At 44.0% G+C, this 26,672-nt stretch overlaps 4 protein-coding genes and 1 pseudogene across 10 annotated transcripts; 1 reads left to right on the top strand and 4 right to left on the bottom strand.

Annotated features, from left to right (window-relative positions):
* LOC8081398 (ABC transporter D family member 2, chloroplastic) lies at positions 1,126-7,274 on the bottom strand. Of its 4 annotated transcripts, none has more exons than XM_021456048.1 (10): positions 6,801-7,274; positions 5,937-6,123; positions 5,612-5,679; positions 4,339-4,665; positions 4,095-4,259; positions 3,091-3,319; positions 2,762-3,006; positions 2,343-2,664; positions 1,887-2,161; positions 1,126-1,694 (listed from the first exon to the last, which is right to left on the bottom strand). In XM_021456048.1, the coding sequence occupies exons 1-10, from the start codon at positions 7,071-7,073 to the stop codon at positions 1,500-1,502; spliced, it is 2,286 nt and encodes a 761-aa protein (XP_021311723.1). In that variant the 5' UTR covers positions 7,074-7,274; the 3' UTR covers positions 1,126-1,499. The 4 variants fall into 4 exon arrangements, with proteins under 4 accessions (XP_021311723.1, XP_021311724.1, XP_002454936.1 ...); XM_021456049.1 differs by having other exon boundaries at positions 6,807-7,274; XM_002454891.2 differs by having other exon boundaries at positions 1,887-2,158; positions 6,801-7,273.
* On the bottom strand, positions 9,927-12,185 carry LOC110433592. 4 transcript variants are annotated; one of them, XM_021456052.1, is made up of 6 exons: positions 11,350-12,185; positions 11,106-11,168; positions 10,966-11,036; positions 10,740-10,881; positions 10,477-10,634; positions 9,927-10,393 (listed from the first exon to the last, which is right to left on the bottom strand). In XM_021456052.1, exons 1-5 carry the CDS (start codon positions 11,617-11,619, stop codon positions 10,494-10,496), a joined length of 687 nt encoding a protein of 228 aa, XP_021311727.1. In that variant the 5' UTR covers positions 11,620-12,185; the 3' UTR covers positions 9,927-10,393; positions 10,477-10,493. The 4 variants fall into 4 exon arrangements, with proteins under 4 accessions (XP_021311727.1, XP_021311729.1, XP_021311728.1 ...); XM_021456054.1 differs by having other exon boundaries at positions 10,740-10,803; XM_021456053.1 differs by lacking the exon at positions 10,966-11,036 and having other exon boundaries at positions 10,740-10,928.
* On the bottom strand, positions 13,000-14,176 carry LOC110433593. Its single transcript, XM_021456056.1, has 2 exons — positions 13,581-14,176; positions 13,000-13,392 (listed from the first exon to the last, which is right to left on the bottom strand). Exons 1-2 carry the CDS (start codon positions 14,150-14,152, stop codon positions 13,332-13,334), a joined length of 633 nt encoding a protein of 210 aa, XP_021311731.1. The 5' UTR covers positions 14,153-14,176; the 3' UTR covers positions 13,000-13,331.
* LOC8079503 lies at positions 14,198-19,351 on the top strand (annotated as a pseudogene).
* On the bottom strand, positions 24,995-26,670 carry LOC8081397 (GDSL esterase/lipase At5g45910). Its single transcript, XM_002454888.2, has 3 exons — positions 26,315-26,670; positions 25,860-26,224; positions 24,995-25,768 (listed from the first exon to the last, which is right to left on the bottom strand). Exons 1-3 carry the CDS (start codon positions 26,565-26,567, stop codon positions 25,250-25,252), a joined length of 1,137 nt encoding a protein of 378 aa, XP_002454933.1. The 5' UTR covers positions 26,568-26,670; the 3' UTR covers positions 24,995-25,249.

Raw genomic sequence — 26,672 nt, 5'->3', positions numbered from 1 at the left:
GTTTATGGTGGAATAATTATTGTATGCTTAAATTGTAGTAAAAATTTCATACTAATTGGATCATGTATAACTTAGTTGATTTTAGAGTAAAGTCCACTACCGGTCCCTAAACTTGTGCTGTTATGTCATCCCGGTCCCTAAACTCACAAATCGATTGTTTAGGTCCTCAAACTTGTTCATCTGTGTCATCTCGGTCCCTAAACTTATTCAATTGTGTCATCCTGGTCCCTAAACTTAGAAATCATCCGTTTAGATCATCAAAGTTGTTCAGTTGTGTCATCTCGGTCCCTAAGCTTGGTTTTGAATCTCATCTGGGTCAAAACAAAGCGATCTAACAACTCTATATCAAAAAATAATTCATAACTTTTTCGTATGAACTCAAATGAAGACAAGTTTTATACCAAAGTTATAGTCCTCAGCACAATCTACAACTTTGTAGTTGAAAAGTTTTTTTATTTGAAGTCGTTTAGTGTTATAAAATTTAATTTTAAATTTTAAATTTTAAAATTTATAAACTTATAAAAAATATTTTGGGAACCTAAACGATTTTAATTTAAAAACTTTTCAACTGCAAAGTTGTAGATCATGTTGCTGCCTACAATTTTGATATAAAGTTTATCTTCATTTGAGTTCATATGAAAAAGTTATGAATTATTTTTCAATATAGAGTTTTTAGATTCGTCCTGTTTTGACCCAGATAAGACTTAAAAACAAGTTTAGGAACCGGGATGACACAACTGAACAAGTTTGAGGACCTATATGAGAGATTTTTAAGTTTAAGGACCAGGATGACACAATCGAAAAAGTTTAGGTACCTAAACGGTTATTTTGCGAGTTTAAGAACCGGGATGACACATCTAAACAAGTTTAGAGACCGCTGATGGACTTCTCTTGATTTTATATAACCTAATTGGAAGCGGACTTTGATTTGAAGAGAGAACGAGAAGAATGCAGGCCGTAGTTGCACTCGAGACCCCACCCAACGCCTGCTACCGGCCTTTAATCGAACAGCCCATGAGCACGCAAAATTAGGTCCAAGTTACGGCAACTCACGGGGGAGGTCGGCCCAACACACTCCAGAGTATAAGGACTGAAATTCCTACCACAGCTTCATCAAACCAAGAATCGAGTAAAAATCAGAGCAAGACTACATTACTTCTGGAATAAGAGCAAGTTAAGATACAGATCAAAGACTAGTAACACCAAGACCGTAAGTACTTGCATCCGAGTCATGTACATTCTATACTGTTCTCTAAGGTCTGAGTTCACATGGAAAGATGAGCTATCTTATCCTGCAGCCTGGGTCGGCCAGTCGTAGCATGACAACAATTACAATCTTGACGAACAAACTGAAGAGTAACTCCCAAAACAGTCCAACTTCAGCTTGTAGCACTATTGGCGGTACCTGACTCTGAGACAGGTGAGCCATACTTCTGGTTGGGGCCAAATGTTGGACGAAAACTGAGGAAGGGGCAACCCGGGGACAAATACTGAAGTTATCATGAAGGGAATGGAGAAGACTCTTCAAGTGGAAGCTGGTCTGTGGGCTTTAGCTCCCAGCTGCGTAGATTTGTGTCTGTCGAATCAGACTTCGAAATGTACAAGGCCTTGTTGTGGAACTTGTGAAGTGTTTTCCGGTGTCCAATGCTTACGTAAGTAATGCCTGCAGCTTCAATCTGACTGTATAGATGAGCCTGTGGCACAAATAAAACTAATTAGAGTTGACTTCAAAGTAGTTGTGGGTACACAGTACATTAGTCCTTTTCTTCTACTCTGTGATGGGGTGAAAACATTTGCGCCACTCGGTGGGCTACGAATCTAAGCCTACAATATTTCATAATAAGCAAGCAAAATAAAGTATAGCAGCATAACAAGAATTCAGTTACCTCGTTTGCTTCATCAAGTGCGCTTGTCGACTCGTCCAGTAGGACCAAAGTGGGTGTAGCAAGTAACAACCGGGCGAATGCGAGACGCTGCTGCTCCCCCAGTGAAAGAACACTGGCCCAGTCATGCATAGAGTCCAAGCCATTAAAACGAGGCAATATGTAGCCCAACTTAACGACCTCAAGGACTTCGATCAGTTCAGCTGTTGTGGGCACCTCAGATTTGGCACTGACTCCATCTGATGGGAAAACTTCAGACAGAAAAGGAAGACGATCTGCTATTCATTTTGAAAGAAAAAGATTTAGGATAAATGCACATGCATATTTCAAAAAAATCCTGCCATGAGTACTTTTACATGTACCACAAAATAGTTTTTTTCCTGAACACTGAAAGCAGATTTAAGTAGTTTTGTTCGACACCCTACAACTAACAACTTCGAACAACATAAGAAGACCTACCTGAATTTTGAGCATCATTATCTGGTGAGTGATGAACCTCTTCAGTCCATGTAGGATAGAGTAACTGTTGACGAAGTGTTCCCAGAACCATATATGGTCTTTGTGGGACGAAGAATATACCATTATCTCTTCTTTGCTTGGAACTTTGCAACAATTCTTCACCCTCTAAATTCATGTTGGATGGCTCATCAGAACTTGAATTTGTTTTTTGAAGCCGCATAGAACCTCTCACATGGTATATGATTTCCCCAGTACCACTAGTCCAGAGGCCAGCCAAAGCACGTAATAGTGAGGTCTTCCCACTTCCACTAGGTCCCATTACCTAAAGTGAAAATAAGCATAGCACCTCAGTGATCAGTCAAGTGTCAGAGCTAACATTTATTTTACCAAATGTGCAAGTAGTTAAAGAAATGAAATACCAATAGGTGGTCCTTTTCTTTTAGCTCCATAGTGAGGCCAGTAATAAGAACATTTCCACTTCTTGGTGTTAACAATGTCAAGTTACGAATCTCCAGAACCATGCATGGATCAGATTGCGTTAGTGATCCATTAGAACTAAGAACAGAAGGACCACTGCTTTTGAAAACAATGTTGATCCCATCAATGCTATCACGTTGAGATGATACAGATGGCTCATTTCCATCCAATAGATCATCAAATTCACCTATATTACGAAGAATTTATAGTTAACCACATTATACAGAGGGAGGGAGGGAGGAAGGGAGGCAGGGGAGGAGAGAGAAGTCACCTAGACGATCGATAACTGCTGAGAATGCACTAATTGACTGAAATTGGAAAACAATGAGAGAAAAATCACTAAGAATATGATTGAAAGCAGACACCGATTGGTTTATTACTCCAAACTCAATTTTCCCTGAGAAGTACATTGGAGCAACAACTGCAGCTGGCAGAATCTGAATTAAATATCGATAACCATTGGTGAAAAACTCCAGATTCCGAGAAGCTATCAGCAATTCCTGCAACATAAAATAAAATATATAAACTGCCCAGCCTGGAAAATATTTTAACATAGGAACTTATGGCTAAATCTAAAAATACAGAGCAGCTGCATGGTGATAGTTCAATAGTAAAGCACATAAAGAGCCAGTTACTCTTACAGTAAAAAAGAACTCAACCAACCTATAAAGAACTATGTGGCATGTAAATAAGAATAGAATAGGCACCCAAATTCGTGTTGAAGAGGACTCGAACCTGGGTGGTAGGGGTGTAGACCCACACCTCCCCAGGCTCAGTTCCTCACCTGCCACAGTATTGCATTATTAGCAGTTTGTTGGAATATCTTAGAATCAACATCTTGTATTTGATTATTACAAAAGAAAATGTATGGCCCAAGAGGTATGATTTACATGATTAACAGATCTTGTCACGGAGAAAACCATGATATAGAAATACAAGTAATCTGCTTTACTAATGCCAAATATCATTTGGCAAAAGCAAATGACGAAAGATATTTCTGCTAACTCAGCGCTTTTCTCGTATTTGAACAGCCCAAGCAAATTACATAATATTTGTTTCTAGAAAGACAAAGGAAAGACTGAAAACAAGCAAGTCCTATTTGTTCTAATTATGGTCAGTTGCAAGCTTCATAATCTATTCGAACTGCCATTAATATGGCTGCCATCACCGAAAGATAATTAGTTCAGTGTGGTTTCAATGTATTCGAAACTGAAAAAAAAAGGCAATGAAAGAATAACAAACAAGAGTAGATGGCAAAAGTACAGTAATGCTTACACTTAGGTTCTCAAAAGCCCTCCTGAACCGATCCAATAAAAGTTGTAATTCATTTTCCTCGCCACCATAAAAAGCAATTGATTCAGCATTTTCTCTAACACGGACAAGTCCGTAACGAAAATCAGCTTCTTTCTTCTCTTGCATGAAGTTCAAGTTGACCAAATTCTGTTCATGCAAGCATAAGTAACTATTGGTTGTGTTGACATAATTCTATGCAAATTATATATGATTGACAAGTACATACCTTACCAAGGAAGACACTAATAGCAGTACCCCCAAGAGAGTAGACAACAAGAACAATAAACAATGGTGGGTAGATTCCATAGAGGATGTTGCTGAATGATACCAAGTCCACAGCAGCATTGAAAAGTGTGAGAGAGAATGCAAGTGCTGTTCCAGTGAATGCGCTGAGATCATCATTTATCCTTTGGTCTGGATTGTCAATTATTGATTGAGATTGAATCTTGTAAAAAGTTCGGTTTTTAAAGTAACGCTTCATATAATAACTTGTCATCCAAGATCGCCATCTCAAAGAAAGAGTTTCTCTTGCATAGTCTCTCAAGACAAAGAACTGCATAACAGTGAAAGAAATTTTGATACAATGAGTTGAAAAAATATTAGGTTTTTACAAGCAGAGATAGAAGACACTGGAATATTAAACAAAGTAAGTTTGTCTATTAATAGATGCAAATACAAACAGTAAAAATTGCTCATAAAACTGCAAGAAACCACAAATGAAGTTTAAGCATGTGGCAGCTTAGCCATTCAGCGCAGAAATTAGAGCGTTCAGTGCTATGGCTTCTGCATGGACATATTGTGAAAAGGAGGAGATAAGCAGCTGGATTTCAGGAAAGAAAACTGCAAGCAACTTTTTAATGGTGTCTCTGGGACATCTGGGGGGAGAACTAAGCCTTGGGATCTAGACAGCCTAGGCAAAGAAGTGGTTTGGATTTTACAAACGGCTTCCATAAAACAGAAACTGCATATTAAGCCAAATTATTGTTAAGGATGCTTATGCATGATAGAGACAGCTCCTGGTTGAATATGAACCACTTGTGTAAACTGTTAATTGCAGATCTTTGGCCATGTTCCCTTCGAGATATTAGTACACTATTGTGCTACAGAAAAGCTGAGAGACTTGAGAGAATGGGACACACCCAAAGAACTATCTTTGGATAGGATTGCTGAGTGCATGAAAATCAGCAATCCACATGTCCAACCCAAGAGTTAGGCTATCTGTCCCTGTTATTGTTAATACTGGTACTGTTATTACCTCCCTCTCCCTCCCCTGTGGCTTTTGTTGGTAACAACTTGCTTGGGACTGAAAGGCTCTATTGTTGCTGTTGTTGTCATGTTGGTGTTACAAAATAGTCGCTGATAGGGAAATAAAATTTTGCATTATGTAAAATATTACTCAGATGCTAACACTTCGCTATTCCTGCCAAGGTAGTACAAATAATTGTAATGGGCTAACAGCATGAAGAGCAATACCTACAAAAGAGCAGCAATATGCTCACCGGAATTCCTCCAGCAAAAGCACCCAGGTAGTAGAGCAGTTGTGTGGTAAACTTTTCTTGATCCTTATCTTGCAAAAGAAAACACAAAACATGTATAAGCAAAACAACCGAAGAGGCTGTTGTACAACCAATTTGAATAGCACGAAATGAACCTTTAGCTATAAGGAGACTTGTGTTATTGTACAACCAATTTGAATAGCACGAAATGAACCTTTAGCTATAAGGAGACTTGTTTATATGGTCCAAATGAGATAATTTTTTTTTTTATAAAGAATAGTGTCTGTGTGTGTGTGTGTAACAATTTTAACAGAACACCAGACCGTACCAGCAAGGGCATTATAGAAGTCACGGCCGAGGAAGTTAAATCCAACACTAATCCCTGTGGTTCCCAATGTGAGAGCAAACACAGCAGCAAGCCTCAGCCTTGCTTGCGTTTTATCCTCTGACCACCAGTAGGGAGCTGCAACTTTCCAAAATCTTGTAGCCAGTGTCTTGAGGTCTGTACCAGCTCTCTGCAGGTACCAGCAAGACACCAAAAAGGAAAGTTCACATTCATCAGCACTTAACAAATAGCAACGGACCAGAAGTGACTTTTTAACATGATGAGACAAACCAAAAGTGACAGAGATGATCTATGTTTTGACATCTTCCCATCGAAAGAGGGGTGAGCAACCACAGAGAGTTAAAACATAGTCACGAACTAGAAATGTGTTTAAACTACGGTAATGTATCTCAGAGCTTGTAAAGTTTAACAATGATCCAATCAGTTGAAGCATGCTAAGACAACACCACAACAATTATGCATCCAAATTAGAACTTGACTTATTTTTTTTTAAAAAAATGCACAGGCACGAGATTGTGCCAATTTCATTGATAGAGAAGAGTAACTTAGCATAATTAGGTACGGGCATCTATCTACAAAGCATCTAAACAGTCACTTGGTCGCCAAATTTATTCTCATCTAGCACACACTGACACACCTCCAGCCTCCAGCCTCAGACCATACACCAGTCGAACAAGTCCACAGCGAATTCAATCTATCAATGCGGCGGACCAGCGGCACAAACTTGAACAAACCACTACTAGGAAGACTAAAATCGAAGTGAACTAAACAACGCGAAGGCCGAGCCGGTGACGCGCAGATGCCCAGAACCGGGTAAGTAGAGTAGAGAAGCCAGCAGAGCATCACCTTTACCTGGGAATCGGGGGCAGCGACCTCCCCGCCCCCGCCGGCGGCAGCGGCCGGAGGGGGCGCGGCCCTGCGGCGACGACTGCACCGGCGCATGGCGGAGGCCACAGACGGAGGAGGGGGCGGGAGGCCGCCGCGCCGCGCCGCTGAGCCAGGGGCAAGGACGGCCGCGAGGCGGTAGGACGGCCGCGGCAACAGCAGAGGCGGCGGTAGTTGCGGAGGCAGCGCAGTGGTGGAAGGGAAGCGTCTGGGAATGGGAGTAGATAACCGCATCCTTTTAGCCTTGCCTCTTCCCCCCTTTGCTTGTTTGGTAGGGAGGTGGCCTCCGCCCCCCGCCCGTGTCTTGCAGTGCAAGGCTTGTCGCTTGCGTGCTCTCGGCGTGGGGAGCAATGGCGAGTACGCCGGCAGCGGAGGCGGGCAGGGCAACCAGGCCAGGCGGGCCGCGCGGGTGGCGGAGGGAGGTGGCGGGAGGCTACGGTTGCTTGGTCTGTAGAAAGGTGAGTCACTGACGCGTGGGTCCCATACAGAACGGGGCCTCGTGTCGCGACGGGGACGAACGGTGGGGAGGTGGCAGCTACACCACACGTACCCTATCCACGTTCTGCCGGCTCGCACAAGGAGTTTTCTCGGCGGCCGTAACGTGAGGAAGGCCCGTTTGGCTCTGAGTTGTTTGGTCGAAGCCGTTAAAGTTTAATAGTTATGGTAGTATTTCTGTTTTATTTAATAATTAGTGTCTAATTATAAATTAATTATATTTAAAAGACTTATATCGTAAATTACTCTCTAGCTATGTTTTTAGTTTTGTAGATTGTCTACATTTAGTACTTCATATATGTATCTAAATATTCGATGTGATGGATGGTAAACTTTACCGCTCATAATCAAATAGGCTCTTGCCTCTCCCAGAATCATCAACATTATTTTTTAGCTAATTATTAAATAGTTTCTTTTTATAATAAATCAATATGATCAATAGCAGCCGCAGAAACCATCAGCTGAACAGTTTGTATAACTTTTTTTTTGCGAAAATCTATACTTGTACTTTGACATATTATAGATTCCGGTAGCCTTATTTAATAATAATTACATCTTTCAACTAGGAATAATTAAGGCCTTGTTTAGTTCACCCTGAAAGCTAAAAAGTTTTTAAGATTCTCCGTCACATCGAATCTTGTGGCACATGCATGAAACATTAAATATAGACGAAAACAAAAACTAATTACACAGTTTAGCTGTAAATCACGAGACGAATCTTTTGATCCTAGTTAGTACATGATTGAATAATATTTGTCATAAACAAACGAAAGTGCTACAGTACAGAAAACTTTTCACTTTTCGGAACTAAAACAAGGCCTAAGGCCTTGTTTAGTTCCAAAATATTTTGCAAAATTGACACTATAGCTTTTTGTTTGTATTTGACAAATATTGTCCAATCATGGACTAACTAGGCTTAAAAGATCCGTCTCGTCAATTTCGACCAAACTGTGTAATTAGTTTTTATTTGTGTCTATATTTAATACTTCATGCATGTGTCTAAAGATTCGATGTGACGGGGAATCTGAAAAATTTTGCAAAATTTTTTGGAAACTAAACAAGGCCTAAATTGGAAGCCTACCAGACTCACCAGAGCAACTGTTTGACGCATTTGTTTAGCCACTGTTGACGACAGGACACCACGCGCTGATCAAATGTGCCAAAATGCTCAGTGACGGTGGCCCCCTGGGCCTTCGAGCATTAAGAATATATGTACGAGCCGAAGCCCAGTATCGCTTTGCTTGAACAAAGGGCCCAAACGCATCGCTCAGTCCGCCGCTGCCTCCTGTCCTCCTCGCCCGCTCCGCCCTCACTCCTCACCGCCTCGCCTCCTTTTTACACCGCCGGCGGCCTCCTCGAGGTAGAAGTCAGCCGGCCATACGGATGGAGTCGGCGATGGCGGCCGAGCAAACCATCGTCATCGCTCAGGTAAGGTTCTATGTCATCTCTCTCCTCGCCTTCTGATGTTTTCACAGTTTAGTTACATGCTGATGTTTTGACAGATAGATACATATACCTTTTCTGGATAGATATGTACTCAGACTGAGATATAATTATCCTTACAAATGGTAATATAAATGGTGTCTTATGTCACTACAAGATTACGAATCCTTGTTAATTGTTAGTGCACTGCCAATGTAGAAATCATCATAGTTTCTACAGACATAATTGTAGTATCACCAAGCATTTTGCTGATGTGGCAATATAGTTATTGAAGAGAGATAGAGAACAAAAAATCGTAGAAACCGGGTCTAAGTTAGAAACCATGTCTACATGAGATTCAAGACATAAAGTGATATGATTGATTAAGAATAGAAAGAGAATGAATGTGATTGGATAAAAAATTATTCTATAAAAACTATCCATTGTGACCATAGTATATAGCTTGTAGTTTCTATCATTAGGACTGTCCTTAGATGATTCATAATATGGTTCCACTTTTAATTATTGCCTTTTACTGTTCTGTTGTACCACTGTCGGATCATGAAAGAAAGTATTGTCTGATTGCTAATGATTGTTCGACGTCTGCTTGTTTGGCTGATAAGCCATGGTAGAAAATACTGTTGGCTGATTTGTTGTGAGAGAAAAATATTGTTGAATGACTGACAGATTCGACTGATAAGCTCAAGCAAATAGTGTTTCGGTTGTGCAAGAATCATCTTCTGCAAAGATTCCTAGCTGAAATGGTTAGCTAATTTGTATAGACTTTGATCAAGCTGAAATAATTCTTAGGTCCATTCTCCAAGATAATTGAACAAGGCTAAGCGAGCAAGTTAATGTGTAACGCTATTATAAGACCATAGAATTATAGACATATTATGTGACATAAAATCGATATGTAACTAAGTGCAGTTTTGGGGGCCTTTAGCCTAAACTTGGCTTTTGGTCCAAAAGCTGGTTTTTGGCATTGGTTATTTTTTAGCTTTTTTTTTAATATGTTTATTTTTTTCATCAGCGTATCAAAAGCCGAAAAAAGCTCCTTTTAATGTGTTTTCAGTATTCAGTTTATTTTTAAAATATATTATTTTTTACTTTTCAAAAAACAACTTAACTTTTTGTTTAATAAGCCTTCAAAAATCTTAATAAACTAGGTTAATGCCCGTGCGTTGCTACGGGTTCTAAAAATTAGAATAAAGCAATGCAATTAAAAAGCTTTTACATGTTAAGTATCTTTGTCTGATGAATGCCACAACCAAGCAAACTATTCAGTGACTTATATGATCTATGATGGTACACAATTCAATATCAGTTCTGTAAAGCTAGTATTATCACTAAACATTGACCATTACCATGTGGTCAAGCCTTCGACTGTACAAGTGGACCAAGCATGTGGCAGAACCACTAAACTACTCCAGCTTATCCTAATTCAATATAATCAAATCAAAGCTGTAATCATGGGAACTAATCTGGTCCATCAATCCATCACAATATTTATTATCAAAGGCACGATAGTAACAATAATAAAGGTGACTCCTCTAGTACATGCCGGAAAGAAAGATTGGTTACTGGATCCTGCAGAGCTGACCTCAGTAATGTTCCATAAACATACTTAAATAGGACTGCAAACATATACAAATAAAAATAATTATAGATAATACCCTCTGTGAAAGGAATAGGGCTAAGAAATTACTTAGTTCCTTACCAAAGTGAAGAAATTTATCACAATAAAATCTCCACTAATGTTTGGGTCATTTCCAAGAACTTCTTCCACAAAAGATAATCATTGTTTTCTGTGTTCCTTCTGAATGGCCTTTTTCCACATTGAAAAGGACTCATGCTCATGACTTGATTGAATAGAATCTGCTAAGAAAGATGATTGCGTGAATATCTTTTTTTTTCAGGAAATAACTGAACCACATGTCATCTGAATAGTCTCCTGGCAGTGGCACTTGAGATATTCTCTACCTGTTCGGTGGCGAGGACAGGCAGGCTTGACAAAGGCATGTAACATTGCTGGCCGCTAGATGTGCTGGCAAACTCACCAAGTTCATTACATTTTGGCCAATGAAATAAACTGAAGTATGAAAACTGTTCCCCTTTAGCAAGCCTTCTTATCCAGTGCATTGAATAAGCGATGAACACCACAGTATACTCCTATTAGTTACACGAAAAAGTTGTAGCAAGCACTTACATAATGAATGCGGAAGGAATCAAATTGAAAGCACAGCCCTTCCAGCCTCCGAGCCTGTTGAGCTTGTGCACCTTAAAGAACTCTTATTAGATCATAGTTGAGGTAGCTTCAATCTTAAATCATCTAAAAAAAATGAATACCTGAAATACCAGGTTTGGATCGAGCGCCAAGTCAAAAATCATGATCCAAACAAGCAGTAAGAACTACAAAAATATCAATACAAAAAGATTTACAATTCATATGGTCGCAGAAAAAGACGCACAAAAATCTCCATAGCTCAGTCAAATCAAATAAGTAATAGAACAGGTCCCAAATGAGCCACAAGAGGGCTTGCCCAACACTTGCTAGCTGAAAATGATCAAGTATAAAAAACATGTTACTGACAACAGGGGCGTGGTGGATGCGGAGCCTGGGTTTGTTTTCTTTTTTTGAGGGATCAAACCATGGCTGCTCGGGCGTGGTGTGGGGCTGGTACGGGAACGGGAGCGAGCGCGTGGGCGATGCCGGGCGGGCATGCAAGCCAGCTAGGGATCGCCTCGCCTGTGAACAATTATTTTCGACATGTTTTAGAGGTAACTGCTCGTACATTGCAACGAGAATAAAAATAATGTATGACCACCTCAGTAGGCCGACATCATGTTTTAAGGGTGACATATTTATATGATGCTACTAAAGAATCATCTTAACCATTCATGATTATCGATCATGATTCCAATGCCCTTACAAGGGTGATACGAGCATTTTCCCATGGACTGAACATTCAGACAGTACTAATTGATCTATCACTGCATACTGCTAAATCTTTTTTACACAATGCAAAAAATTTTGACCATTTTAGGATCCTAGGGAAGTTTGCATCAATCAAAATTCAGAACGAACCATAAGATGCAACATGAAAATTCAGAGATGCGGCAAAACCCTAACGAATTCCAACTCCTAGGTGGTTTGCAAAGCAAAACAATGCAATTCGGGTAGGCTCGAACATACTACTCCTTGTACTATGACCTCAGATACACCTTTGAATATTCTGAAAGTTAACAGACAACTTTCAACACCAAAAAGATGCATTTGAGTAGAGGCTGGGATTCAGGGATGTAGGCAAATTATTAATTTGGAGAATAATGGGTTATGATATCACCAAATACATAATTCAGGATTAGAGTAGAGATATGTGACTGTATATATAACTCCTTGAAAAATCACATGTGGCTGCTAGGCACCTATTACCTGAAAATAGTGAGATCGTTCTGACTCCTTGAAAAATCTCATGTGGCTGCTAGGCACCTATTGCCATATACTGTACAGGAAATGTGGCATGAGACAAAGAAGAGAAAAAATATAGCATTAGTGCATTGTTTGTCAACACTAAAGTATCTATATGTAACTACAATAAAAATGTGGTAGTACCTGAACTGTTCGTCAGTCATCACCCAAGAGCCAGCAGAGATAACTGAGATTAATCAGAATGATCACCAAGATTAATCAGAATTGAGAGACTGGAAGTCTGGGAGGCATAAGGACTGCAAACAATAAGAATGTATTGTATATAAGCAAACATTCAAATCTGAAAATGTAGGAAAACAGAGTATGCTATTCAGTGTGAGGACTTCAGAAACAATAATGTTTTGTTCCTTTTATGCCACTGGTTACCTAAGGCCAGGTGTTTAACTAAAAGATTATTACTGATTATTATTCATTAGTTCAGCATGAGTATATTGCAAATAAATTGTCTTACGTAGACTGATAGAAATTAGTTCGGCATTCAAGTTCCAGGACATGTAAGAAATACATTTTTCAGATATTGTTTGGCTGCACAGAAAATCAAGATGCCAGTGCTGCATTACTGATTCTACCTTGATGGCATGAATGTTTGTTTCTGGACGTTCAATCCCAACTCCGGAGTGCTCGAGCTCGACTCAAACCAAGGATCTGAAGATTAATTAAAGGAAACACAAAAAGAATTAATTTCAGAAATTACCTCATCTATGAATATGACATCTTAGTATATCACCTCGTCAATGAAGTATTACTTGATTGGCGGCAGTGATATGAGCTATCTAAGTATCCATGAGTATCCGACCTTGGGAGATGCAAGCCAGAAACGATGCAAGGCATGGGAGGACGCAGTCATATGAGCAGGTTCCAATAGCACCTCGTTCACACAGGAACATGATTAAACAAATTTGCATGATCTTAAATATGCATTGATCATCTTATAATAGTGTTTCTCATGCTTATCCGATTAACATGAAATCATTCGCTAAGTAAGAAAATTAAAGAAAAAAAAGTCTATCATCCATAATAGGATGAAATCATAAACCACACCTAATAAAGCAGCTGCAGTCGGCTTGACTTTTAGCATGGCATCATTGAGGGCCTCTTCGCACTCTGCCTCCCGGTGTCCGGCGGTAGGCATTGATGGCCTGGCTGTTGGATGAGGACGACGAAAACAAATCATTGGACCTCTAAATGTCAACTCCCTTAAACTCTGAACCTCGGAATGTTGTACTATCTAAATTGAGGTCTTGAACAGGGAGGTTACCTGGGAAACTGCATGACCAGAAGAGATCTTGCTAACAGGAAGAGAATGGAGGGGAGAACAGAGGGGAACTCACGAGGTGTTGGGGCCACGACAGTCTGGGACACCGATCTCCAAAGATGAGGCGATTGACCTAGGAACCGCCGGGGCTGGGGCAAGGGAGCCGACTGGGACCTTGCCTCTCGCTGTTGATCGTGGAAGGCGTCTCCCCGCCGTGGTCGAGGTGGAAGACCACGGGCGCCGCCTCCACCTCTTCGCTGCTCGATGACGACTTCCAGACGGCATCTCGGTCGTAGATCCAGTGGAGGTACCATGGGTAGGTGTGGCCAGGTCGTTGTCATCCATAGGCGGCAGCTGGCCTAGGGCTCCCACGGCGGGAGGCGCGACGTCGGTGGCCGGCCGCAGGAGGGAGATGGAGGACAGCGAGAGGGGATGCGGCGTGGGAGAGGGGATGCGGCGTGGGAGTTTAGCTGGAGGCCACGACGGTTGCGTGTGGGGGGAGGGCGATGGGTCGCGGGAGGGGGGGCGATTAGCGCGAGCATTAGCGCGAGGGGGGGCGATTAGCGCGTGGGGCTGACGATGACTTGTGAGTCTTTTTAGTTGTAGAGATAAAGAAAATGTCCGTCTCCACGATGGCCTGTGGTCCATTGCCGTAGGAACCGACTAGGACAACCGACTTCTCCTCGGAGGCGCATCAACCTCGTAACCGACCAGAATCCGCGGCAAAAGGCATCGATAACAAATCCCACGCAGCAATTGATTCTGAACATCGATCATCAAATCCCCTTGCCCCAGTCCCGCCGCATCTTCCATCTAGTCTAGTCCACTAAACCCTAGCTAATCCCGCGCCCGCGCCACCGCCCATGGACGCGGTCGACGCGGAGCTCGCGCGCGCGCAGGAGGAGCGGCGCAAGGTGGAGGCGGCGCTGGCGGCAGGCGCGCCCATGGCCGTGTCCTCCGTCACCTTCGACACCGACCTCTACGGCGGCGGGGGCGCCGACCCGCACCGCTTCGCTGGCTACGACACCTCCATCGCGGCCTCCGAGGACGACGACGCAGCAGCGGAGGAGGACGCGGAGGCCGCCGCCAAACCCGCGCCGCGCCGGCTCGCGACCTACACGGGCCACGCCATCGCCGCCGCCGACCTCCCGCGCTCGACCGACGGCGGCGACGGCGACGGGCTGGGGTTGCCCAAGCGGTCCCAGCGCATCATCGACCGCGAGGACGACTACCGCCGCCGCCGCCTCAACCAGATCATCTCGCCGGAGCGCCATGACGCGTTCGCCGTTGGGGAGGCCACCCCGGACCCTGCGGTGCGGACCTACGCTGACGTCATGCGCGATGCGGCGCTGCAGAAGAAGAAGGAGTACCTGCTGAGGGAGATTTCTAAGAAGAAGGAAGAGGAGGAGAAGGTGAAGGAGGAGAGGAAGGCCTTTGCCGCGCCTGAGCAGCTGGCCGCCACGACGACAAAGCGCCGCAACAGGTGGGATCAGTCGCAGGAAGGCGATGCTGCTGCCGGTGCCAAGAAGGCAAAGACATCGTCGGATTGGGATGCTCCTGACGCGACTCCTGGGATTGGGCGTTGGGATGCCACCCCTGGACGTGTTGGAGACGCGACGCCTTCCGTGAGAAGGAACAGATGGGATGAGACACCGACTCCAGGGAGGATGGCTGATGTTGATGCGACGCCTGCAGCTGGCGGTGCGACTCCTTCCGGGGCTTGGGATGCGACCCCAAAGCTGCCGGGTGGTGTCACGCCAACCCCTGGTAAGAAGCAGAGATCAAGGTGGGATGAGACGCCAGCCAGTATGGGGATTGCAACCCCGGGTGGTCTTGGTGGTGCTGCAACTGCAACACCTGCTGGTTATACTCCTGGGCCGACGCCATTTGGTGCTGATAACCTTGCCACGCCAACTCCTAGCCAGATCGCTCGTGGACCTATGACTCTGGACCTGTACAACCAATCCCGGTGGCAGCAAGACATTCAGGAGAGGAACAGGCCTCTCACCGATGAGGAGCTTGATGCCATGTTCCCGCAGGAGGGCTACAAGATTCTTGAGCCCCCGGCTTCGTACCAGCCCATAAGGACCCCGGCAAGGAAGCTGCTTGCCACACCAACACCTCTGGGGACACCACTTTATGCTATTCCAGAGGAGAATCGTGGGCAGCATTTTGATCTGCCCAAGGAGATGACTGGTGGATTACCGCTCATGAAGCCAGAGGATTACCAATACTTTGGAACATTGCTGAATGAGGAAGAGGAACAGCTATCTCCAGAGGAGCAGAAGGAGAGGAAAATCATGAAACTGTTGCTCAAAGTGAAGAATGGCACACCCCCACAGCGTAAAACAGCACTTCGGCAGCTGACAGACAAAGCCCGGGAATTCGGTGCCGGACCACTTTTCAACAAAATCCTTCCCTTACTCATGCAGCCAACACTGGAGGACCAGGAGAGGCACCTTCTGGTGAAGGTTATTGACAGGGTACTGTATAAGCTGGATGAGCTTGTCCGTCCCTTCGTGCACAAGATTCTTGTGGTTATTGAACCGTTGTTGATTGATGAGGACTACTACGCTCGTGTTGAGGGCAGGGAGATTATCTCAAATCTTAGCAAAGCAGCTGGTCTTGCTACTATGATTGCTGCCATGAGACCGGATATTGATAACGTTGATGAGTATGTGAGGAACACCACTGCTAGGGCGTTCAGTGTGGTGGCTTCTGCTTTGGGCATCCCTGCTCTTTTACCATTCTTGAAGGCTGTCTGTCAAAGTAAGAAGTCTTGGCAGGCTCGGCACACTGGTATCAAAATCGTTCAGCAGATTTCTATTCTCATGGGCTGTGCTGTTCTGCCGCATCTCAAGTCACTGGTTGAGATCATTGAGCATGGTCTAAGCGATGAGAACCAGAAAGTCAGGACAATTACTGCACTTTCTCTTGCCGCACTTGCTGAGGCTGCTGCACCATATGGTATAGAAAGTTTTGATACTGTATTGAAGCCTTTGTGGAAGGGTGTCAGATCTCACCGCGGGAAGGTCCTTGCTGCCTTCCTGAAGGCTATTGGTTTCATCATCCCTCTTATGGATGCTGCGTATGCTAGTCTCTACACAAAGGGGGTGATGCAGGTCCTCATTAGGGAGTTCCAGTCTCCAGATGAAGAGATGAAGAAGATTGTCCTCAAGGTTGTGAAACAGTGTGTCAGTACAGAGGGTGTGGAGGCTGATTATATCCGGAATGACATCCTTCCAAAATTCTTCGAGCACTTCTGGGTGAGGAGAATGGCTCTAGATCGCAGGAACTATAAACAGCTTGTGGAAACTACAGTGGAGATGGCAAACAAGGTTGGAGTTCCTGATATTGTTGGGAGGATTGTTGAGGATCTGAAAGACGAAGGCGAGCACTACAGAAGAATGGTGATGGAAACAATTGAGAAGGTGGTGGCCAACTTGGGTGCTTCAGATATTGATGCTCGTCTGGAGGAGCTGCTTATTGACGGTATCTTATATGCTTTCCAAGAGCAGACTAGTGATGATGCAAATGTCATGCTTAATGGTTTTGGAGCTGTGGTTAATGCAATTGGACAGAGAGTTAAGCCTTACCTTCCTCAGATTTGTGGTACCATCAAGTGGCGATTGAACAACAAGAGTGCAAAAGTTAGGCAGCAAGCTGCTGATCTGATCTCCAGGATAGCCATTGTCATGAAGCAGTGCCAGGAGGAGCAGCTTATGGGTCACTTGGGTGTTGTGCTGTATGAGTACTTAGGAGAGGAGTATCCTGAGGTGTTGGGTTCAATTCTTGGAGCCTTGAAGGCTATCGTCAATGTCATTGGTATGACTAAAATGACTCCTCCAATCAAAGATCTTCTTCCTCGTCTGACCCCCATCTTGAAGAACAGGCATGAGAAGGTGCAAGAGAACTGCATTGATCTTGTTGGTAGGATTGCTGATCGTGGAGCAGAATTTGTGCCAGCAAGGGAATGGATGAGGATTTGTTTTGAGCTGCTTGAAATGTTGAAGGCTCATAAGATGGGTATTAGGAGAGCCACTGTGAACACATTTGGTTATATTGCAAAGGCTATAGGGCCACAGGACGTGTTGGCCACCCTGTTGAATAACTTGAAGGTGCAGGAGCGACAGAACCGTGTCTGCACAACTGTAGCAATTGCCATTGTTGCTGAAACTTGCTCACCTTTCACAGTTTTGCCTGCCCTTATGAATGAGTACCGGGTCCCAGAGCTCAATGTGCAAAATGGTGTTCTGAAGTCACTCTCTTTCCTCTTTGAGTATATTGGTGAGATGGGCAAAGATTACATATATGCTGTCTCTCCCTTACTTGAAGATGCTTTAATGGATAGAGATCTGGTTCACCGCCAGACTGCTGCCTCTGCTGTTAAGCACATGGCTCTAGGTGTTGCTGGCTTGGGTTGTGAGGATGCTCTTGTTCATCTGCTTAACTATGTTTGGCCCAACATATTTGAGACATCTCCCCATGTTATAAATGCTGTCATGGAGGCGATTGAGGGGATGAGGGTTGCGCTAGGTCCAGCTATGATTTTGAATTATTGCCTGCAAGGTCTCTTCCATCCAGCAAGGAAAGTACGTGAAGTGTATTGGAAGATATACAACTCTTTGTACATTGGTGCACAGGATGCGCTTGTTGCTTCTTACCCTGCCATGGAAGACAATGGGGATAACATCTTTAGCCGTCCAGAGCTGGTAGTGTTTGTCTGATTAACGTGAGTCTTGCTTACTCCCAAATTTTTGCGCGATGATATTAAAAGATCTGTTTTCAGTTCATTATCATCCTTAGACCATGCAGCTCAAATCTACTTGCATCAATGACTTCTGTATTCTAGTAACCAACCTCATTGTAGTTTTTAGTTTGCCGCTTTGCTTTAAGTGAAGTGATTTCTTATTCTTCTTTAATGAATATATTGGGAGTGGTGTGATGACTTAAAAACACTGATTCCAGTTTTGTCCCGGATTTTCGTAAGGCATCATTTATTATTGTTACGACTTAATGTCAAGGCTCTAGATAATTGCATTGCTAACACTTGTGGCACTTGACTGTTGTCAGTGAGCGGGGCACTTTTTACCATTTGAGCATGCATTATCAGCAGTAGTTTGTCTGTATTATGTTTGTTTTTGCTTTTATTTTTCCTGTATTCTCTGCAAAGGAAGAATCTGATATGCAAACTCATTGACAGGCTGGAGGTTCATGTCCATGTATCATCATCCATATTTTTGTGAAGCTTGAACTAGGTGGTATTTGAGTTAGAGTTTGTATTTAAGTTACTTGGTGACCCCTCTTGTGATGCATGTAACTGAAGTTGCATCTCTTTGTACTTGCAGGATTGTTCCTTTTGAAGGGGTTGCAATGTTTATAGGAAATTTAATTCTGGTTTACTGTAATGCAACTCTAAATTGCTCCCATAATCTGATCAACTAATCATTTCGGAATTGTTTTGCTTTCAGGGTACTTTGTGTTCAAGCTGCTGAAGAGTTCCACCAGATTTAGGATCAATACCAAGGCTGCAGCATATTTAGTTCACTACTGAGTAACCGTTAATCTATCAGGATCATATAGGTTGAAGAAATGACAATCATAGGGTGTTAATACTGTGTTCTTAAACTTTGTATTAGCCGTGGAGTTTGTATAAAGGAGAGAATGGTGTTTTCATATGGTTTGGTCATGTTTTCATGCTTGTTCTCTTTGAGTCTGAGGTTTCTGTTATAATCGGCATACGCTGCTGGATAGTTTTGTACTTGCTTACCTTGATACTGTTTCAAGGCTAAAACCATTACTATTTTGCGACTTTTTAGTTATGTTTGCTGTGATACTGGATGTTCCCAAATGGTGTCATGCATAAAGTAGCATCCTGTTCAATGCAACAAATAAATGTATGTGTTGTGAACATCCTGTGAACCCCACATGGTATCAGGTTTATTAAAACTCCCTCGGCTTTCCTAGCATGAGAGAGTTTGAACTTTGAAGCATCGGTGGCTCCTTCGCGCGAACGCGAGGCCGCTGTGCCTAGGAAACCAACACCGGTGTCTTCAGGCCTCCTACCGTTGCTGAGGGCACGCTGGAGAGTAGCGACAACAACCTGTTCTAGATGCGTACTGTCGAGGACTTGGAGGCCACCATCATCAGGTACGTTCCCCTACCCTCCCATCCCACCTCTCCGTTCTGAACTAGAAAAATGTTGCTGCAGTGTGCACTAAGTGAAATTTCATGGATGAAGCTGCAACTATTTCTCCTTTGGATGCCCAAATGGGTATTCGTTAGGATTTGTTTAATCCCCCTTGCTTTCGTTGCCATGTAATGGCGCACATGTATTCTGTCTCGTGTTAAAAGGCTTCTTTTGGGCTGAGACACAGCACGAGGCATCGCTTATTGGTGTTTTTGTTTTAGTTGTTCCTGTGGTCTCCTTCCTGAACTGAAAACTTTATATGATTATATATGTATGTCCATGTTTGTATTTTCTCAACCAAAATGGAGCTTACAACAATTGAGTTCATGAGTATGATGCATTTAAGGATAAGTGTAAATATTGACAAGTGCAGGTTTAAAAAACTCACAGATTAATCAAACAATGTGCCCCTACTTTAGGATATCCCCTATAAGGTTATAACACCTATATCAGTAGAATGCACTGGCCAGTGTGATGTCAGAGTGCATTTCTGTCAATTATTGTTTGATCCTTTACCACTCAGAACATTCTTGTTTGTATTAAAAACTAGAGTTCAACTTGTTACCATTACCACTAATAAATTTATCATGTGCCAAAATAAATAAAAAACTTACAAGGATGTGGGCTTTCTTTCTGTGTGAAGGCAAGGACAGGTTAATGACTTGGCCCTGCGTACATCTGTGCTATGCTTTTCAATTCTTGATTGTTGGAATATCCTTTTTTTTTGGTAGCTTTGCTTTGCTCCCTGAATTATTTCCCTGCTCTTAAGCCTAATCTTTCTAAGAAATTTAGCCGAATGCCTCTCTGACTTTTTAGTATTTTGTTGTTCTAATGCTTCTTTCTACGGCTTCTTGCAAATGTTTTTTTTTCTTTGGCGGTTTTCCTATTTTCTTCGTTATCTCTTGGTGCCTACTGTTTCCCTTCCTTTATTGACAGTGAATTCAGCTACGAAATGGAAGCACACATATAGCTCTGTTAAATAGCAGACTCTGACTAGCAGCACTATAGAAATTTTTAGTGGCCCCTGAACTGAAACTGAAACTGACAGACCCACAAATTCAGTATGACCAACTAAACCTGAACAATACACATCCAGGCATGAACTTCGGATACAGAACACCTAAATAGCTGTGACCACTCTCTGTATTGCAAATAAGTACAGTAAGTATGGTTTTTTTTTTCTTATTACCTGTTGGAACTTAGCTAAACATTAGTATTACGCTACTAGTTCGTGCTTAATATGGGCGGGGTGGGCGTAAGGGGCACGAAGCCAGCCATCGGCGATGCGGGCCTCTGTGAGGTGCACGCCGTCCGTCCCAGTCCGCGTAGCCGACGGGTCAACGCAGGCGCTCACGCCTGGCATGCTGCATAGGGCGGTAAAGTTGAAGAAGTACCGCCCGCCGCCGCTGCAAGGTTTCAGAGCACCGTCGCCATCAGTGCCGTTGAAGCCGTAGCGATCGGGAGACGTCGCCAAGTCGACGATGGGCGCGTAGAAGTCGGCGTAGATGAGCCTCGCTCCGGGTTGCGCTTGCGCGTCAGGGCCTGACGGAGCTGCCGGTTGTGGTTCTTGGAGAGAAGGTGGTTCAGATGGTCCCTGAGGCACCCCGTGCGTGGCTCCAGCTCTGTCCCGGTCTGGTTCGCCAGGTTCCCCGCTGCGCACCGTACCCCAGCGGCGGGATCCCCCACACCACCACCGTCTTGCCGCCGTCCTTCACCAGTTTCTGCAGCGACGGCGAGGCAGCGGGAGGAGTGTTTTGGTTCAGTCAGTTATCAACATATATATATATATATATATATATATATATATAAGCTCTTGTATGTAGATGTAAGGCACGTCACGTGAGATGCCGCGCCTCGACCGCGCCGGCAGGTCCGGTGGTTTTGAACCATGTGTGTTGCATGAATATTGCCGGAAGGGGACAGCGGCAAGGCTTGCCGATGATGAAGTCGACCGCCAACCTCCCGTCAGAGGAGCGGCCGGTGGGGTGCGCGAAGGAAGGTCATCCCGTACGTCTCGCGGCTTTGCTATCCATACGCTGGGCGTCGCCGGCCCGCCGTAGAGGATGACGAGGTTGCCGGTGTCAGTGTAGGAGTTGCCGAAGCTGAAGATCGAGGTGTCGAATATGACAAAAGCTTGACAGTAACAGAAAGATTTGCATGCAGAGAACTGCTAGGGGAGTAGGGGAGCTCCCAAAAGATCGGAATTGCAGGGTTCTGCTGTCCCTTCCCCTCCAATTTCCAGTCATATTTGCAAGGTTCGTTGGGGTTTATACTTTATTATTTGCATAGAGCCAACGCCCAACGCTCAAAGTACAATCTTAATGTTTTGGCTCACCATTCCTTCAGGGCAGGTTTCATCTGTTATCTGCAATAAGCTAATGTATCTTACATTCTAATTTAATCGGTACGTCCCTTGTTCGAAAAGGAATATAAAATTCTAGCATAATGCTGAGTCAAACTATTTAAAATTTTATTAGTTTTATACCAAGAAACATCATATCAAATAAGTGTTATTAGATTTATCATGAAATATATTTAATTTGTGTTGTAATTGATATTATTTTTTTATAATTCTGATCAAACTTTATTAAACATTTAATTAGAAAGAACTAAAATTGTATCTTTTTTGAACGGACATAATACATACATGATTTTCTACAAAGTCAAACATAATTTCAAAATGCGGCGTGCGTGGAAGAACCTATTTTATGATAAGGTGGGAGCACCATATTTAAGCATTGTTAAAGTGCGTTCAGATTCAACTAACTCTTCACCGGTTGACGAATAATATAGTCATGTTCATGACGTACGAATAACGATAATTTTTTTTTAAAAAAAACGAGAATGACAGATAAATTAGTAGTAGTTTGCAAGGGTTTTTGTTTTTTTTGGAGGAAGTAGTTTGTAAGTATTTACTACATTTAGGCATTTAGCCCGTTCCAGGGATGCTGATGACGCTTTCCATTTCTGCTGATCCGAGTAAAATTCACCTGAGGTGGCTAAACTACCGCACGGCGGTGTCATTTAGATTCCTATAACTTTCAAAATTACAAATGCAAGTCTCTAAACTTGCTAATTTTAGCACACGCTCTAAATTAAAGCCCTGCTAAGAGCAACTCTAAGAGCTTCACTATTCTTGCTATGGAGGCTATTTTAGAATTTGCATAGCAAAACAGTAGGCTCCAGCAGATGTGTTTTCTGGTTTTCTAAAATAAAAAGTTAGCTATCCCTTGATTTTTGATGGCTATATATAGTCAGTCACTGATACAAAACAGCAAGGCTGTTGTGGATTTTTTTTTCTTGTAAAAAAAAGTTTTCTATTTTACAAAATGGTTAAACAATGGAATTTGACTATTAATTTTAGTCAAGCTCTTTGAGCTGCTCTAAGTAGCAAATGCTTGCTGAATTAGAAACCAACGACGATCTATTTTTAAAACACTTTTTTTACTTTCTATTTTTAGGCAAAATACAGGATTATACGCACAACTGTTTTATACATAACATTTAGTGGGACAACTTATTCCACAACTTGACAAAACCTTTTTAGACAACTTATCATGCCAACGTTTCTACATGACTATTGCAATCCAACTTTGTCTATAAGGCCAGGCCCGACGCACCACCGTGGCTTGTAGCCTCGGCTTCCACGTCCGCACCAGACTGCCACCTCAACTCGATTGATGGCCTCGCAGTCGGTGATGGGATCTTGCAGAAGCAGCGTATGCTTCGTCAGGTAAAAGCTGCAGGCAGCTAGCAAGTTTTGCGTTGGATGAACGAGGCACCCAAATACATACTATGAGGAAGTCTGCAACCGAGTAAAAAGCAAAAGCAACTTCTGTGTAGGTGATGAAAGCAGTGGGTCTTCGTTGTATTGCTTTGGATGGGAGTTTTGAAGCCTAGAAATTTCATGTCTACATGGACGGTACCTTTTTGCTGAGGCTAATAAACTTGTTAGCCTCGGTTGGGGAAGCCCTAACTAGCGGACAATTCTTTTATAACAACTTTTCGCCATAACTTTTGTAGCACAACTTTATGCACACTATGTAACTGATGCATATAAGTTTTTGTTGTTTAACGACTTTCAAAAATTTTACATAACTTATACAATACTTTTCAATAAAAAATATTAATTTATCTAAAGTATGTTTCTAGACATGCATTCAAAGTTACTAATATACATCTAGAGACTAGAGGTTCATAACAAGTTAGGCCTTGTTTAATTCGTGAAAATTTTTAGGTTTGGCTACTGTAGCAACTTCATTTGTATTTAGTAATTATTGTCCAACCATAAATTAACTAGACTTAAAAGATTAGTCTTATAAATTATAGATAATTGTGTAATTAGTTATTTTTTAACTATATTTAATGTTCTATATATGTGTTCAAAGATTCGATTTGATGGAAAATCTTGAAAATTTTGAGGACTAAACAAGCAACCACAATGTTCGGAGAAAGTAGTCCATAGGGATTAAAGAAATAGATATCAGGTAGCTGATACATTGTAGCAGCAGTCCATAGCAAAGAAATAGTAAAAGTCACCCATTGCGCTATGGTCAGCCCGTAACAAAATAAAAAAACATTATTTTAACTGTTCATCTGACACAGTGCATTAAACAAAGGAGCCGTTGGCCTCATCTTGACGTGCTTGCTTGCTCCTCTACAAAACTGGAGGGCGTTGGCCTCATCTTCGCTTGCCTGCTTGCTACCTCTGCAAACTCAAACTTGAAGCTTCCTGTTTAATCCCAGCACCTGAGATCTACTCTAGAACACAACCTTCCAATGGAACGCCCCCTCCCCCCCCCCCCCCCCCGGGATTTTTTTAAACCTCCTGAATCAAGGCTCTCGATCCCAATACTCATCAGAGGGTAGTGGTCAGTTCTCACCTCCTACACCCCAATCTCAGTTTTCCTTTGGAACATCCAATATTCTACAAAACTTCAATCCTTTTGGTCCTCGGGGAACCCACCCACCAGGCCACCATATGGCCAATCTGCTCCCAGTTTTCAAGGTGTTCAACGACAAGGGAGTTGGCTTCAGGCACCTCCACCAGGCTTTCAAGGATTTCATCTTCATGAAAGTGTTGATCCTTCAAGTGCAGTTGTAGGCAATAGGCCACTATCAGTCTATCAGTGCTGCAATTCGCCCATCTTGGTGGAGCTGCAGCCAACGCTTCTTCTCACGGATCCGAGTCAAGTTCTCAATGCTCGGATTTGTTGGAGGCAGTGAGATCGGAGAGGGAGACGACGAGGCGGCGGCAGAACGAAGCTTTTCCATCCCCTCGCACGAAGGGATGAGGGAGGTTGAGGAACGAAATTTATTATATCTCACCTGGGACCCACCACTATTGACCGGTTCATCAGTATATAATGTGGCATGTAACATAACAACAGCCACCTGCTGTGGGACCCAGTCCTATGGACTGGTTGAGCAATATACATTGCTGTTGCTCAGTGACAGGTTTGCAGATCACCACTAACAGAAATCAGATCTCATTTTTGTCAGAGAACGCACTGGTACATTTCAAAAGAGGAAAAAAAAAACAGAGTCCACAAGTGCTAGCAGTGGGTGTCGAGGATGGGCGGGTGAGCGTAGGGCCCCCTGAGCCAGCCATCGGCGACGCGGCGGTTCGCCGCCTCGGTGAGGTGGATGCCGTCCCAGTTCACGTACGCCGACGGGTCCGAGCACGCGCTCACGCCGGGCATGCCGCACGCCGCTGTGAGGTTGAAGTTGTACCGCCCGCCGCCGCCGCCGCAGCAAGCGTTCAGGGCGCCGTCGGTGCCGTTGAACCCGTAGCTATCGGGAGACGTCGCGAAGTCCTCGATCGGCGCGTAGAAGTCGGCGTAGATGATCCTGACCCTCACGCCGGAGCGCCTGGCCCTGAGCCGCGCCAGCGCCTGACGGAGCTGCTGGTTGTGCTCCTTGGAGAGAAGGTTCAGGTCGTTGAGGCACCCCGTGGCCGGCTCGTAGTCGGCGGTGGCGTTCTGGCCCGCGAAGAGCACGAGGTTCCCCGTGGCGCACCCCATCGGCGTCAGCCCCGACACCACCACCGTCTTGCCGCCGCCGTCGATTAGTTTCTGCACGCAGCAATGGATCATCAGACTAACACTGACTGTCTTCGTGCATACGAGACCTGCAGATTGATCGGTCGCGTCGTAGTCGTAGTACCTCTGTGGCAGCGCAAATCGCTCCGACGACCTCGGGCACGCGAGACCGCGCTTCGTCAACGCTTTTGCCGGCGAGCAGCATGAAGCCGTAGTCGTTCCACCCGAACTCCCCGACGACGAACAGAGCCTGCGCGAAGTACTCCCGGCACGCTTGGGTGGAATCGCAGAGAGTGGGCTTCATGGCGTCGAACCACCGGAGCTGGTCGCCGACGGAGATGTTGTACGCCGTAACAGCTGTGTCGCCGTCGTTCACGAAGAACGTCCGGTCCAGTGCCGTGGCTCCGGCCACCGCGAAGTTTGCGCCTTGCTTGAAGCTCTGGTTCGCCGCCATCGACGGCAGCAGGAGCGGAAGCCCCAGCGCTTCAGCTACGCGTGCACGTTTACGCGCGTCAAACAAACAAATCCTCTAATCGTCGTCGTCGAGCATCGGTGCTGAAACGAAAGAAGGGAACTTACCGATGAAATCGATGGCTAATCTCCCGTCAGAGATGCGGCCGGTGGGGTGGCCGAAGAAGGTCATCCCGTACGGCGGTTTGGTGATGAGCAGGCCTGGCGTCGTCGGGCCGGCGATGATGGCGAAGTTGCCGGTGTCGGTGAAGGAATCCCCGAAGCTGAAGATCGAGGTGTACGGGGTTTGCGATTGGATGGAAAGGGAGAAGCTGGAGAGTGGCAGCAGCAAGGTCAGCAAGAAGAGGAGAATGGGCTTCATTGCAGTTGCAGCTTCCGTCGAGATAGCAGAATGCTTTTTCCAAAAGAAATGCAGCAGCAGGAGGAGGAGGTCGAGATGAGTACTGGTCTTTGACAACAGACAACA

Source organism: Sorghum bicolor, chromosome 3 (assembly GCF_000003195.3).
Source record: "Sorghum bicolor cultivar BTx623 chromosome 3, Sorghum_bicolor_NCBIv3, whole genome shotgun sequence".
Taxonomy (NCBI): Eukaryota; Viridiplantae; Streptophyta; class Magnoliopsida; order Poales; family Poaceae; genus Sorghum; species Sorghum bicolor.
The sequence above is the reverse complement of the archived record's forward strand: the minus strand, read 5'-3'. Positions and strand labels throughout refer to the sequence as shown.